Here is a 15205-nt window from a genome sequence, read left to right as displayed (position 1 = left end):
TCCAAGGATATAAGCGATTCACGCATTGGGTAGAAGCAAGTCAAGATCAAAAAAAGATATTGTTTGTTATAGTTGTGGTGAGAAAAGATATTATAAGAATTAATACAAACAACCTAAAAAAAAAAAATGAAGCTTACATAGTCAAAAGATAATATCACAATTATAGTGCATGATTATTTGATTTTATCTCTTTTTGATGATATATTTTTTTTTATATCAAGATCTCGAGTGAGTAATTGATATAAATACTTTTTATCATACTAATCACGTAAGGAGTTCTTTGTTATCTATAAATCTAAAAATTTTAATATTATTAAGATGAACAATTATGGTACGATCGACGTGAATGATATTCATCAATATTGACTGCTTGTATTTATTTATATATAAATTTTTTTATCTCATTATTATAATTTTTAATATATGGTTAATGTTGGCACGTATGCCCATCTATCCATCATTAGTTGGGCCTACCAATGCGAGTGGTCCGTGTAACTAATCACGTAACGTAACATCGTCATGTATGAGTACACATCATATACGAGAAAGGCACTGATTACAAAATGAAGCGGCAGTGGAAGGACAATCCATGGCCTCTACTCTAAAACCTCACACACTTCATCTGTCAAATAATAAGATGGAGACAGCGGTCCCCCTGACATGAGTCTGTTTTTACGCTTTTCTTCTTTCTCTCAACCTTTTCCAGAGAAGCGCTTGGACTCCCAGTCTGGTAGAATACGAAAAAGCTGAAAAGGGAAGACGAAGCAGCAACGACAGAGCCACCAAAGCAACCAGCCAACCTGCCCCATACTTACCCTTCTTCGACCTCTTGCTTATGTTCATGCGCAGCTCCAAAGAAATCCGAGCAAAAAAGAATTTGATGACCAATAAATAAATACTAGTTTTCCTTTGTTCCTGCCATGAACCGAAGAAATCCAACTCCACAAAGGCCAACCATCCCAAAAACAAAACAAAGAAGTAATAATGATAATAATAAAGAACATGAGGTTTGGTCGAACCAAGAAGATTCTGTCTCCGTTCCGTTGCTCCACTGCCGCGCCGCTGATTCTCCTAAGTGCTCGCCGTCCGGTCGGCGATGCCCTCCATCATCCGAACGACCTCGGGGATGTCAGGTCGGGCGTCCGGCATCGTGGCGACGCAGGACATGGCGATCTGGAGAAGCTGCACCATCTCCTCCTCGGTCGTGGGATAGCGCATGAGCTCCACGTCGAACACCTCCGCCGTCCACTCCTCCCGCACGACCGACTGCACCCAACGCGGCAAGTCGATTCCCTCCTCGCCCAACGACGCCTGGTTCGGCGACTTCCCGGTCAGCAGCTCCAGGAGGAGCACGCCGAAGCTGTAGACGTCCGACTTGAAGGTGGGCCGCCTTGTCTCGATGACCTCCGGAGCGCGGTAACCGGCGACACGGTTGGGTGGGGCGGCGGAGCCAAAGAGCGGGTGGAGGCCGAAGTCGGAGACGACGACAGAGTGGAGGTCGGAATGGAGGAGGACGTTGGAAGCTTTGATGTTCCCGTGGACGATGCGCGCAGACGTGTGGAGGTGGGAGATGCCGCGGCCAGCGGCGAGGGCGATGCGCATCCGGCTCTCCCAGCCCAGCGGCGTCCGACCCGATCCTCGACTCCCTGTTGTGTGTTTTTGTTCGACAGAGTCAAAACTCAATCGAAGTTGGGACTTTTACTTTCACAACATCTTTATTTGATGTATTAAGTTAATATTCTTTTTCTCTCGCAAATATATGATTTCATATAGTAAGAACAATCCAATTCTAAATATCTTAAACGAATATAAAGATACTAGAGAGAGTGAGGGGAGTGAAGACTGACCGTGGAGGAGGGAGGAGAGGCTCCCGACGGGGAGGTAGTCGAGAACGATGAGCTTCTCATCCTTGGAGTAGTAGTAGGCCCGCAGCGGCAGCAGGTTGTCCATGCGCTCCAACTGTCCCAGCGTCTCTACGTGCTCCTCGAACTCCCGCCTGGACACGGCCACGTCCTTAAGCCGCTTCACCACCACGGTGGTGCCCTCCTCCAGCACCGCCTTGTACGAAGTCCCCACGCTCCCCTTTCCTAGAACCTCCGCCGACGCCCGCAGAAGGTCTTCAAGGTCGAAACGGTACCCTCCCCCGCTCCCCACGAGCACCAGTCGGTTCTTCTCCGCTGCCCCCGCCATTGCAGCTGCCCCGCTACCTGCCACGCCGCTGCTCAGGTCGTCCTTGGAGGACGACGTTATTCCCGTCCCTCCCGACCTCCCTGCTGCCTCATCCGCAGCCGCAGCCGTCATCGCCGCCTTCTGCTTTCGCCGCCTCCGCAGCAACGCCAAGCATATCAGGAACAGCAGCAGGACCAGCAACAGGACGACGACCGCCGCCACCAAGATCCCCACGATCGACGTCTTCGATAATTTCTTCCTCGACTTGACCGGGTTCTCCTCCGCCGTTGGCGATGGCGCCGGAGAGGGGAAGAACGGGTTGCAAGGCGGCAGCGGCCGGCCGCATAGATCTAGGTTCCCGACGAAGGACGACTCGGGGAACCGCCTCAGAGTCCTGGGGATGGATCCATTGAGACGGTTGTACGAGACATTGAAGCCGACGAGGGAATCGATGCTGATGCTGGGGAGACTGCCGGAGAGGCGGTTGTTCTGTAAGAGGAGACCGGTGAGGTGGGTGAGGTTGCTGATCGCGAAAGGGATTTCACCGGTGAGGTTGTTGCCGGATAGGTCGAGGCGGCCGAGGCCATTCAGCTGGGACAGCCAGGAGGGTATCCCGCCGGAGAAGAGGTTGTTCTGGAGGTAGAGGCCATGGAGGCTAGCGAGGCCAGCAAAGTCGTCGGGGATTGGGCCGGAGAGGCGGTTCAAGCGAAGGGAGAGGATGCGGAGGGAGGAGAGACGGCCGAGCGTACCAGCGGGAATGGGGCCGACAAGGCCGACTGCGGGGAGGCGGAGGGCCACCACGGCGGTGCGGTTGGCGTCGCAGGTGACTCCCACCCAGTCGCAGGCCGAGGAGTTAGCGCCCCACCGGATGCGCTGCTTGTGCGGGATGGCGTCGAGGAAAGCCAGCAGCGCCGCCCGGTCCTGGATGGGCTCGGAGCGCACAGCTAACGGACCCAGGCGGCCAATGGCGACGAAGAATACGAGGAGAAGAAGCGGAAGAAGAGGACGCGCCATTTCGAGGGGGACCGGGGGAGACGAGCGTCGCATCGGCGATGAGGAATCAGCCAAAGGGGGGGATTGAAATGGGAAGCTTTTTACGGCGATGGGGGGAAAGTATTTGGGTGACGAGGAGCATCTTTGAAGATTGAGAAGGAAGGAGTGAGCGTATCATTGGATGCAGAGTACATAGAGAGAACGGAAGGAGTAGTAAATAGTAGTAGTAGCAGGCATCACGATATGAGGAGGAGTGGGGGCGTGAGGGCTATGATGAACTTTTGGATTCGTCAAATTGCTTTCCTTTCTTTTTCTGTTCCTCTCTCCTTCTTTACGGAAAATAAACAGAAGAGCGGTCTCTCTTTTAAGGTTATTCCCACAAAAAGCATCGAAGCCGTTTGATTTGTTGGTTCAAATTGGTTCGGAGGTTTATTTCTGTTCTTCTCCATGTATATGGATTGGGCGTCTTTTAAATTTGGGACTGTTACAAGCCGGTCGAATTCCAGGAAAGGTTTTAGGGATTTGAGGGTATTGGGGTATTCGATCAAAAAAGAATTTGGTGGGCTTACATGGAAAATTGCTGAATGAGTGCGGTCAGGTGGGCAAATCAGAAAGGCAGAGACCTTTCCAGGAAATTGCCAAGGCATTAGATGACACACAATAAATCCCGTAATCAACATAGTTTCCGGTGTCGAATATGGTCTTCTGGGAAATTACTAGCCATTCTTTAATACTACGGTAGTATTCGGCGGCGAGACTTACCCTTTGTAAAAGGAAAATTAATTATGTTTATTATTATTCATGCATTCAATTTTTATGCAATTAGCTGACTTCTCCTATCAGGCAGGAGAGAGGAAAAAGAATTAACGAAAAGTTGCCCGTAGGAGAATTATAGACAAATGTGCTAATTAGTTTATTATCCAACTAATTAAATGTGTTGGTAGTATTGTATAATGACGAATATGATAATGTTTTAGCTTTTTTTTTTCATTCTTCCAGATTTGAAAGAGTGGGCAACAGTGTCAAATTCAACTAAAGATTAGATTTTTAATCCCCAAACCACACAAACCCTTGTTGATTTTCTTCTCTGAGTGTATATAATTGATAGAAAACATCATATGTCATCATTATATTAGGTTATTTTCAAACTTATATATATATAATTAATAGAAATTATTTCTATTATGTTAAAGCATGTTTTAGTTATCGATTATGATATTGATTAGGAGTCAACCAAAATCTTATAAAACCTTTGTCTTGACATCAAGTGGTGTCGAGTAAAAATATTTCAAAATGTAAAACTACTTCAAATTCAGTAAGACTACCTTGAGAGCATTCTTAATAAATCCCTCTAATGCTTGAATTAATTTTTAATTTAGTATATTCAACTAAATGAAGAGTCTATGAGAGTTGATGTATTAAGAGAGACTCTAACTCGAATAATATACTTGAGAGATCTTTTATATTCAATATCATTGTTTAATATCGGGAATGATTGTATGTCTCATATAACATTTGATACAATTGTGTAATATAAAATTTGAAGATAATGACAACTATAAATATGATTGTAACGTCCAAAAAGGTGATGTCCTATCGATCGTATGATGATGATCACATAGGAATGAAGTGTCAATCACGTGATAACAAGGTGTCGACTATCTTCCCTATGTTATTATATCCTGAATATCCTCATTATATATATATATATATATATATATATATATATATATATATAATATTTTTAGTATTAGTTTTTATAATAATCTTCTAACATTTATTCTGTTTTGTGCATAGGGACCTTCTCCTACCTACTTGTGGCATAAATATTAATTGATTGTAGGGTTTGAAACTAAGGGAATAAACTAGAACTACTTGATTCAGTTCATTAGGACATGTACTGTATTTATAGCTAGTTAGCATTTTGGTGAAGCAATTGGTTTATTGACACAACAGGCATTCAGGGAAGTCTCTGCCTTTAGAGAGAGTATGTTGATCATTTGAATGGAATCAAATTTATTCGCAGAACTGTTAACAAAGGACCCATCACAGTAATGAGAATTTAAACTGCAGATGGGAAAATCCACTGTCAACCAAATGGAAGAGAGAAACTCGAGCCGTCAATGGACTCAAAACCAAGAGGAACACAACCAGCACGAAGTGAGCGCAGCGCAAAAAGGCAAAAGGTGGAGAGACTAAAAGGAAGCTGCTGCTGCTGCTGCTGCTGCAAGGCAATTGGAAAGGGCCATATGCCGTCAAATAGCTATAGGAGTTTCCTGAACAGTTGGTGGAAAGGTGTCAACAACCATCTCAATCGATCCATTGCAAATAATAGTTTGAGTTCCACGAAAAGCTAACCTTTGAAGCATCTGCTCCCCAACATGAATCTGGAGGTTGGTGGAGTGTTATGCCCTTAGGACCTAAACAGGGGAAGATAGCGGTCCAGAAGCATTGAGAGATCCGTGCCGATGGCTTCCTTGCATGTTCAGCAGCTAGTGATCGTTTTTGCAGACGTTGATGTCGCGACTTTGTTCACTGTAAATTACGTGTCGCAGAGAGAGAGAGAGAGAGAGAGAGAGAGACGATAAAGAAATCAGTAAGTAGGAGGGTTCTCGTGAAAGAAAAGAAAGAAACGGAAGGGGTGATTTATTGGTGATCAAATGTTCCCCCACAAAACGAAACGAACACACCATGAACACCAACAGTGACAAGCAATGATCTTTCAATTATTTGGGGTCAGCATCATTTTCAATAATTGAGGTCTTGGTAATACAGCCTATATGGTAGACGTCGATCAATCTTGTCTTAGTTTGAGCCATATGTCGATGATATATGGGTCAATTCGACTTAGTTTGAGCTTGCATGATACGATGGATGTGGGTAATGTATAGATCAATCTAACTTTCTAACTTAGTTCAAGCTTGCATGAGTAAAAAGCTAGGAGAGAACTAATACAGCCTCAGAAGCTCGAGTGAACACTGGCCTATACAAACATCGAGATCGGATAGGGTTCCGACATGATCTCTTCTCTCCAACACTAATTAATCTCAAATAGATAATAAGAGTTTTTGAGTAAATAATTATAGTAATTCGGTGAACTTTTTATAGTGAACTTAACCAAGAGGAATATTTAGTGATATAAATAAAATAATCTTCCAAAATCTTATATTTGGCTAATGTTCACATAATTGCTAACCAAAACTCTTTTTTTTCTTACCAATTTTTCTACCACACATGGAGTCATATTATATATATATATATATATATAAAGGTTTCTTCATGAATAATCCAATACAACACAGATGACCGATTTGGCCAACATAAATTGGTTTACTTTTTATTTGTGAAATTTATATTACAGTAAACCTTCTTAATCTTCTTTTTGTATTTTTATGAAATCTTTCAAATTCAATTTCTTACCAAACAGAGTGAATCGAAACGGTTTTCGTCGAAATCAGATTTTATCGTGCGAAGGTTTTTCAAACCGATGTTTTTAGCACTGCACTAATTCACCTCCTCCTCTTAGTGTCGTTCTTGATCCTAATAGTTTTTGGTTCAAAAGTTATTGAAAGATTCAATAAGGAAACCTATTATCCCTCTGATCAAAATTTTACATCTTATTTTTTGAATGATATTTTAATCACTATTAGAGTCTCCCTAAGTTCTTACAAGAACCTCTCCAAGGACGTGTAAGTTTTACTCCATTGACAGGTCTAAACATCAACAAAGGGAAATCTATAGTGTTCTTCCCCAAACATTACCTGGCTGAGGTAGTCTATAATGCTCTTGAGTTCATTGAAGGAACTTGTGGCTCATTTCTTACCTAGGTGTCTATCTTGCTCACAATCATATTACCATCAATATCCATATTCAAATCATTGATAAGTCCCTTAACAAGATCAGTGGGTGGCAAAGGAAATTTTTTATCACAAGCTGGCAAGGTAACCCTGATCAACTCAGTTGGCAATCCTCTTCATGAACTACTAACAAGTTTGCTAATAGAATCTCTAAGCACATTTAAGTATTTCTTCTAGGGTGACTCCCCACCCATGGAAAGATTAGACTACTAAGTTAAAATCAGGTTACTATCTCTAAAGATTATAGAGATCTGGTATGTAGGATATCAATATTGTTAGATATATGTTGATATAAGATGAATTCTTCTGATCTTGATTGGATCCAATTCTCTTTTGGGCTAGAGTGTTACATGCCAAGTATGATGTACTTGATACTTGAGCTTCACTAAGTTTGAAAGGTATCACATGTACAATTCAATGTCTTAGAGAGGGGCTTAGGAAGATAGTTGGATCGAGTTTAAGCAATTGTTATTTTTCACCTTCATCTTATTGATAAGATAATAAGTGTGCTAATAGCATACCTACTATCCCTAAAGATTCTAGAGGTCTGGGTGTGTAGGATATCAGTGTAGTTAGATATCTTGTTAATGCAAAACAAATTCTTTCGATCATGAATGGATCCAATTCTCTTTGGGCTAGAGTGCTGTATATCAAGTATGATGTGCTTGATGCATATATAATTCAATATGTTATAGAGGGGCTTAGTAAGATAGTTGAGTCAGATTTAAGTATTGGATTATGGGAGGAGGACGCTTGGATATCTAATACACCTTTAAGCAAATGATCAATGTTTTTTTATTATAACTATGCTAATGATATGCATAGTGTTAATGATATGATGGTTCAAAGAATATGTAATATGTAACTACTTAATAGGTAAGATAACAGGTATGCACCTCGCTTTTGAGTTGGATGATAGCAGTTGAGTTTGTCATCTTTACATGTAAGAGTTAGTGACATCTAAGAACATCTATAGGTTCAGGAGGAATAAACAGATTGGTGATGGGAAAGATTGAGATGGCTAAAAGATGATTTGAAGATGTAATGTTTTTCCTAAAATCAAAATATGTTTATGAAAACTTATTGGAATATCCTATAATCAAAACTAACTTTCAATTTTTTGTATATACATAAATGATCTAATGAGGATGGGTTAAACAAACAATAGTTTAGCAAGTTCAGCAATAAAATCATTTGAAAGAACATGAATAAAATCAAGTTCAGCAATAGCCAATCTCTTCTTCTTCTTCTTTTTTCCATTTAGTTAATGGAATGCTCCACCTTCCAAGTCCAATGATCACCAAAACTAAGCCCAGCTCCCTCCATTGCAAGAACTGACTTCTAACAATGTCTCTCTTACTGTTTTTTGTGATGGTTCCTACACTAACACTGGTGCTAATGCAGGGACTGTTTTTTGTGCTCCAACATCTGTGAGGACCGACCACTCATCGGACTTCAAGTCATCTCCACACTGAAATATGATGCTTTGAACATGACAGCTCAGCGAATCTGGGATGCTTCGAACAAGACAGCTCAGCGAATCTTTCATAATATCAACGTCAAAACTGGTTGTTGCATGAGTGATAATTTATAATAGATTTAGGTTCATTTCTGGGCAGATGTGCAACTCTATTTCTCATAACCTTAACAATCAGATAAATAAGGCTTTTTTTTTATTTAATTGATTTTTTTTTTGGGTTATGCTGATGTCCAAATTATTTAATTGAAAGTTTATCTGGTTTTTCCAAAAAGAAAAAAGCTAAATTTGGGCATGCATAAGGAGTTTCGATGTATCTATGTCCTCCATCTCATCGAGACTCGAGAGGAATTAGCTTGAGTTCCAGCGTGCCTTCTGTCAGCTTTTTTAACTTGCATAATGCTTATTCTTGCTTGTCGAAGAGCTCCGACGATTTTAGCTTCGAGTTAAGGTTAAGATTTGCTCAATGTGTCAACGATTAGTTAGTTACCATCTTTTTCATAAACATGACAACAATTATCATCATAGATGTAAAACACACATGGGGTTGATGACGATGAAATTATGTTCATGGAGACGAATGACATCGCGATGAAAGCATATTTTATTGATGTCAGAGGCAATCAGGTAATTACATCGATGTCGATATCAACGACATTATCGTTCATCATCAAATATTAAAATTATATTTTTATTAATAAAATTAATATCATTAGGATAAATAAATTTACTAATTTCATTTGATAGTTTTTATAGGTATTCATAATACGTAATTCGAAATATTAAAAATAAATAATTAAAGGGACCGATATTTAATTAAACCACGTGCATCACGAGTTCCGACGCATCTCATTCAGCAATCTCAGCGAGACTCGAGGGTAATCAGCTCGAGTTCCAACGCGCCTTCGGCCGGCTTCTTTAACCCGCTTGACGCCCATTCTTGCTTGCTGAAGAGAGACGCAGAAGAAGAAGCACCGGAGAAATGGCGTTGGAAGACTCAGCCGCAAAGCAAAAGTACCCGAAGATCGACTTCTCAGGGCTGGACATTGCAAGCCCTGGAACGCCTCGATGGGAAGCCGTGCGCGAGCAGGTGATGGAGGCGCTCGCCTCCTGCGGCTTCTTCGAGGCCGTGTTCCCGCAAGTCACCCAGGAGCTACGCGAGTCCCTCTTCGGCACGGCCATGAAGGAGCTCTTCGCCCTTCCGTTGGACACCAAGCTCAGGAACACCTCCAACAAGCCCTTCCACGGCTACCTCGGTCAGATCCCCTACCTCTCCTATGAGAGCCTGGCCATCTTGGACGCGTCGCTTCCCCAGGGCGTCGATAGCTTCACCAGCCTCATGTGGCCCGGCGGAAACCCCGCCTTCAGGTACGTGCATGCCTGCAAACCCTTCTTTCTTCTTGTTTACGGTCGACACTAACCAAATTGAGGTGCCAATTGATCAATCGACTGATCGATCGATGCGCCAGTGAGATGGTGTGCTCGTTCTCAAAACAAGTGGCGGGGCTGGACGAGATAGTCCGGAAGATGATACTGGAGACGCTTGGGGCGGAGAAGTACCACAATACCCTAATGGAGTCCCACCGGTTCCTTCTTCGGGTGTCGGAGTACCCGGCGGCACCGCCGAAGCAGCAGCAGGCGAGCGAAGAGAGGCAGCAGCTAGGCTTGGTTCCTCACCGGGACAAGAATACGCTGGCCATAGTTTGCCAGAACCAAGTGGACGGACTCGAGATGGAGACCAGTGACGGTGGATGGGTCGTCGTCACGCCCTCCCCTGCCTCCTTCATCGTCATAGCTGGTGATGCTTTTCGGGTAACTACGTTTTCTCTTACTTCTTTGCTCTGCACAAGATGACAAAAGCCGCTTAGCGTCGCGTTGTTTACCCAATATTATTGTGTTTCCGGTCCTACGCATCTTCCCAGTGTCATCTGAACCCTTCATCCCACCTACCACGCGCAGTCACACTCGAAAGCAACCAAGAACGAGGATGACCCGTTGCTTGGAAGAGCAGCAACGATACACGCTCATGAATTGTATTTTGTTTGCGTCGATGGATTTTAGTTACTACGCTGTTACTGATGCATTGACACCAGGCGTGGAGCAACGGGCGGGTGTACTCGCCCTTACACCGCATCATGGTGGGCGAGGAGGCGACGAGGTACTCCGCCATCCTCTTCTCCATCCCGGAGGACGACATGGTGATCCGCGCCCCACAGGAGCTGGCGGACGGCCACCACTCTCCCGGCTTCAAGTTCAAGCCCTTCGACTATGGTAGCTACGTTCGTTTCTGCGTCACCGAGGAGGGGATGAACGCCAGCTGCCAACTCGACGCGTTCTGCGGAGTCGCCAACCAGCAGCAGGTCTGATCAATGAGTGCTCAGTACTCGATCATCGTCATGTCGTGTCGTGTTTGACTTTCGGGTCTTGTTTCGATGAGTCTCCCAACTGCGTCGAGACGTTAATCTATCAGAATAAAGATTATGAAGTAGTCATCTCTTTCTCAACTCAGGTTTCAGTGAATTAGCCATCGCTACTCTTTTCTGAACATTCTTCAGTTCATTTTTTTATATTTTCTTAAAATATAAATGATGAATATGAGATTCGAATCCATGATTTTATAATAAATAAGTTTTCAAGATAATAAAAAAAAGGAAGAAAGAAAAATCAGCATTGTTCGTTGATGAAATCTCTGTCCAGATTTTAATAATCCGAAGACTTGAATTGGACTCAAAAGGAACAATGCTGGTTTTTTTTTAATATTGTCTAGCTTAAAATTTTCTATGTTGCTTTCAAAGGATAAACGATGAAAATGAGTATGATCCTACGTATTGATATGGTATATTTTGTGCTAAAGACACACCAGGTGAGAATCCGTACTAAGGTGCTGCTCGGCACGTCATGTCTCAGGAATCCCGAGATGTAGCTGCCCAAGACACGTCAAGTCAGAATCTGTACTAGGACGCTGCTCGGCACGTCACGTCTCGGGCATCCCGAGACGTAGCCGCCCCCAAGACATGCCAAGTCAGAATCCGTACCAAGGCACTGTTTGACACGTCCACCATGCCAACCCGCGTACGATCGACCCACGTATAGTAATATAAATACCTCTGGCTGGCATCTGGTCCAGGGGGAAAAAATCAATAAAACACTCCACCGACTTGCTCGTCGGAGGGGCCAAAGTCGGGATTCACTCGATGAAGGTCATTTTTGCAAAAAAGCGGTCGCCCATGACTCGCGAACGTCTCAACTCAAGAATCGCCATCTAGTGTGCGAAGGAGAGTAATCAATTGGCCCAGATCTCGACCAACGCCAACTAGCACTCTTTCCCGAGAGCACGACCACCTCACGAAGACGAGCTACCAACCACCCCAGAGACGGAGAGACGCGGCTCAGCATAAACGGCACCCGGATCGGCAGACCGAGGAACGTTGTCCGGGGACAGGGAGCGTCCCAACCTTTGAAGCCGCCGACCGACATCCCCATGGCGAGCGTCCCAACCCCCGAAGTCGTCGACCGTCGTCGCCACGACGAGCCATCAATCAGCATCCGGACCGAGGAATGATGATCGACACCCCGTCGCGAGGGCCCGATTGACCTCGACATCCAACTCAACCGATAGAAGACTCCTGACATCGACCCGTGAACCCGACCGTGCTAACTCACTGGCCACGACACATTTATTCACTAACACAGATATATAATTCAAAGACTTGAATTGGAGGCAAAAGAAACAATGTTGGTTTTCTGAACATCGTCTAACTCAAAATTTTCTATGTTTCTTTTTATGCGAAAGGTAAATGACAAGAACGAAATTCAAGTCCAAGATCTTATGATAAACGAATTTTTTATACTTTTCCTCAAATGTAATGAAAAAAGAGAGACAGAAAAACCAGCATTGTTTCTTGATGAAATCACTATACATGTATATATAATCCGAAGACTTGAATCGGACTCAAAAGGCTAACTGCTATTTATTAGCTTCAATGGTTACCCACCATTTACATCATGGAAATCTTATAGTTCGAAACAGTACATTCTATTGCAACAAATCAATTAAAATCAAACGAATCGATTTGAATAAAACTCACGTAAGTACTCTTGGACTTGAAGATGAGCTACAAAATGTGGATTGTCAACCTCTGCCTGCTTAACCATCCAAGATGCGTTTGAGACCTGCCCTCTGCTCTGCTGTCAGCCTTGAAGGGAACTTCACCTCAAATAGAATCCTCAAGTTTCCCTTCCTACCTGGCTCCTTAACCATGGGCATCCCTTCCTTGGCGATCACAAGCTCATAGCCCGGGCTCACAATGTCAATTACAGGGATGGAGAGGTTGCGGCCATCCAGGGTGGTGAGCTCCACAGAGGTCCCTGCAAGTGCCTCCACCAGTGAGATCTTCTGACTAACGATTAGATCATTGCCATCCCTCTTGTAAACCTCGTGGGGCTTCTCATCGATGATGAAGACAAGATCTGCTGGTAGCTGCCCCGCCTGTTCATTCCCCTTCTCAGGGAAGGTTATCTTGGTTCCCTTCTTCCATCCAGGCTTCACATCAATCGTTAGTATCTCTGATTCAGGTACCATTCGTCTGTAACATTTAAAACACAATAAAATGACTAAGATTAATAAAAAAGACAGTCCAGGGAGAATCAACATATGCAATTTTAACTCACAACAAAAGAGACTATTTCTATGATTCAAACCGAGCAAATTCTTCATGTTTAGAAATATGGAGAGTGGAAGAAGGATCCTTCGACATGAATTCTTCAATTGTTTCATTCAATATCATGCACAAAAGCATATGGCAAAGAACCAACAAAAACATATATGCTGTCACAGGTATTTCAAAGATGCAATACCTCAAGTATACATGCAATATGTCTTGGTTTGTTACAGTAGAAAAAACAACATATAATCATAAGGAAACAATGGGGGTGACCAGAGAGGGAAAGGATTTTACCCACTAGCATCCATGACATTCCTAGATATCTTCATCTTCCTAGTTGATCCAGTGTAGAGCTCTTCCAGGCTGCATGACAACTTACTCTCAACTGCCGGTGGTTTCCGTGGTTGACCTCCCCCGCCAGTTCCGACGCCATCGGTGTATGACCGGAAGACATTCTCAGCCCCGCCAAACCCACCAAAGAGACCGCCATCTGACTGGAACCTCATCGACTTGGCACGCCCCGTGGATCCAAACCCGAACGGGCTGCTACCGAAGAACTCAGCAAATATATCTTCAGCATTTCGAGGATTGAACTGGATGTCATTAGGGCCACCTGAGGAGCCGGGAGGGGGCATGCCTTTCAATCCTTCTTCTCCATATTGATCATAAACTCCTCTCTTCTGTGGATCGCTTAGGACCTGAATCGAAACATATTATGAACATTCGGCACATGATCATCCCAAATACCATCAAGAACAGAATCAGAAAAAATAATACCAATTCGTCTTCTAATTTAAAAGTTCTATTAAATTTACTAGGATCATAATGAATCCATGACTATCTATACTCATCCCACGAGCTCTCATAGGCAAAAAGGCAAACACCTTGCAGACCTGCAAATCAAACCTTACCATGATCCGAATAGTTCGAGAAAAGATGGATGGCAAGCAAAGAGGTGATCTAAAGCAACTCAGAAAGCTGTTTCAGATCCTTAATTTGACTTGTCCTATCATCTCTAGATGTATGATATAGAAACAGAAAAACATGTTGAGAAAATGCAAGATCTAATCCAGCATATAATTCGAAGAAAGCAAGCCCTTTTATAGCTATTTTGTGTCACATTACATCGCAGATGACAAGCAATCCGTTAAGAAAAGTGTGTTTCTGTATAAAAAGAAAGAGTTACAATTGTGGATAACAGATCTAACGAAAACACTAAGCCATGCCGACCAAAAGAAAGCAATAGTTTTGGATCACCCGACATTTATCATCGAATGATTCCAATCTAATGTACTTACTTCGTATGCTTCTGAGATCTGCTTGAATTTGGCCTCAGCTTCCTTTTTGTTGGTCGGATTCTTGTCCGGGTGCCATTTCATCGCCAGTTTCCGGTACGTTTTCTTGAGATCCTCATCGGATGCGTTCTTGCCCACCTTCAAGATGTTGTAGTAATCGACACCCATTCCCTATCACAAACCACGAATCCACCAAAAAATGCCCCAATTTCCAGCAGAGAGACAGCCAAGAAGAAGCAGCAGATCAAAGCACGAGATTTGGAAGTTCCGTTCCGATCTAGCCCACATCCACTGTAGATGAAGGGGAAGACAAATCACAAGCTTGAATTCCAAGGCTTTGATCGGTGAGAAGCATAAGATGAGAAGGAAACGTTGTACATCCTTGATTCTATAGCTATTGGTCTCGATTGATTCGCAGGGAACAGAGGAGCTCTCGTTGCACGTTGCACCAAACGCGAAAGATCGATGAAATAGACGGACATCAAGAATATATAGTCTTTGGATCCTCTGCGCCACGTTGACCATCTGTTCTTACAAACGAGCGGTCCTGATGTCTTCGCTCAGACCACTGGTTTCTACGTACGCACTATCCTACAACCATCGTCACGCGTGGCGTCCGTCCAATGGAGAAGGAGGGAACCACCGAAAGCCATGTTGGGGGCATACGAATTATGCGGGCGTCTTCCTCTCCTTATTATTTATTATGATTATAATTATCGTCATCATCATCATCTCAACCGTTGATATTAT

The 15205-nt window shown here is 43.4% G+C and overlaps 3 protein-coding genes and 1 long non-coding RNA gene across 4 annotated transcripts; 1 reads left to right on the top strand and 3 right to left on the bottom strand.

Moving 5' to 3' along the window:
* Nucleotides 1-662: 662 nt before the first annotated feature.
* On the bottom strand, nucleotides 663-3480 carry LOC135633404 (probable inactive receptor kinase At2g26730). The gene is made up of 2 exons (XM_065142818.1): nucleotides 1848-3480; nucleotides 663-1646 (listed from the first exon to the last, which is right to left on the bottom strand). The coding sequence occupies exons 1-2, from the start codon at nucleotides 3214-3216 to the stop codon at nucleotides 1072-1074; spliced, it is 1944 nt and encodes a 647-aa protein (XP_064998890.1). The 5' UTR covers nucleotides 3217-3480; the 3' UTR covers nucleotides 663-1071.
* Nucleotides 3481-5154: 1674 nt separating this feature from the next.
* Nucleotides 5155-5822, bottom strand: LOC135633297 (uncharacterized). Its single transcript, XR_010494952.1, has 2 exons — nucleotides 5521-5822; nucleotides 5155-5438 (listed from the first exon to the last, which is right to left on the bottom strand). It is a non-coding gene; the product is annotated as an uncharacterized LOC135633297 (long non-coding RNA).
* A 3515-nt stretch (nucleotides 5823-9337) lies between these two features.
* Nucleotides 9338-11000, top strand: LOC103979271 (2-oxoglutarate-dependent dioxygenase AOP2). Its single transcript, XM_009395348.3, has 3 exons — nucleotides 9338-9864; nucleotides 9966-10308; nucleotides 10590-11000. The coding sequence occupies exons 1-3, from the start codon at nucleotides 9479-9481 to the stop codon at nucleotides 10860-10862; spliced, it is 1002 nt and encodes a 333-aa protein (XP_009393623.2). The 5' UTR covers nucleotides 9338-9478; the 3' UTR covers nucleotides 10863-11000.
* Nucleotides 11001-12445: 1445 nt separating this feature from the next.
* On the bottom strand, nucleotides 12446-14898 carry LOC135632952 (uncharacterized). The gene is made up of 3 exons (XM_065141872.1): nucleotides 14459-14898; nucleotides 13455-13858; nucleotides 12446-13082 (listed from the first exon to the last, which is right to left on the bottom strand). Exons 1-3 carry the CDS (start codon nucleotides 14621-14623, stop codon nucleotides 12644-12646), a joined length of 1008 nt encoding a protein of 335 aa, XP_064997944.1. The 5' UTR covers nucleotides 14624-14898; the 3' UTR covers nucleotides 12446-12643.
* Between the last annotated feature and the right edge of the window lie 307 nt (nucleotides 14899-15205).

The sequence above is a fragment of the Musa acuminata genome, chromosome BXJ3-3, assembly GCF_036884655.1.
Source record: "Musa acuminata AAA Group cultivar baxijiao chromosome BXJ3-3, Cavendish_Baxijiao_AAA, whole genome shotgun sequence".
Taxonomy (NCBI): Eukaryota; Viridiplantae; Streptophyta; class Magnoliopsida; order Zingiberales; family Musaceae; genus Musa; species Musa acuminata.
The sequence above is the reverse complement of the archived record's forward strand: the minus strand, read 5'-3'. Positions and strand labels throughout refer to the sequence as shown.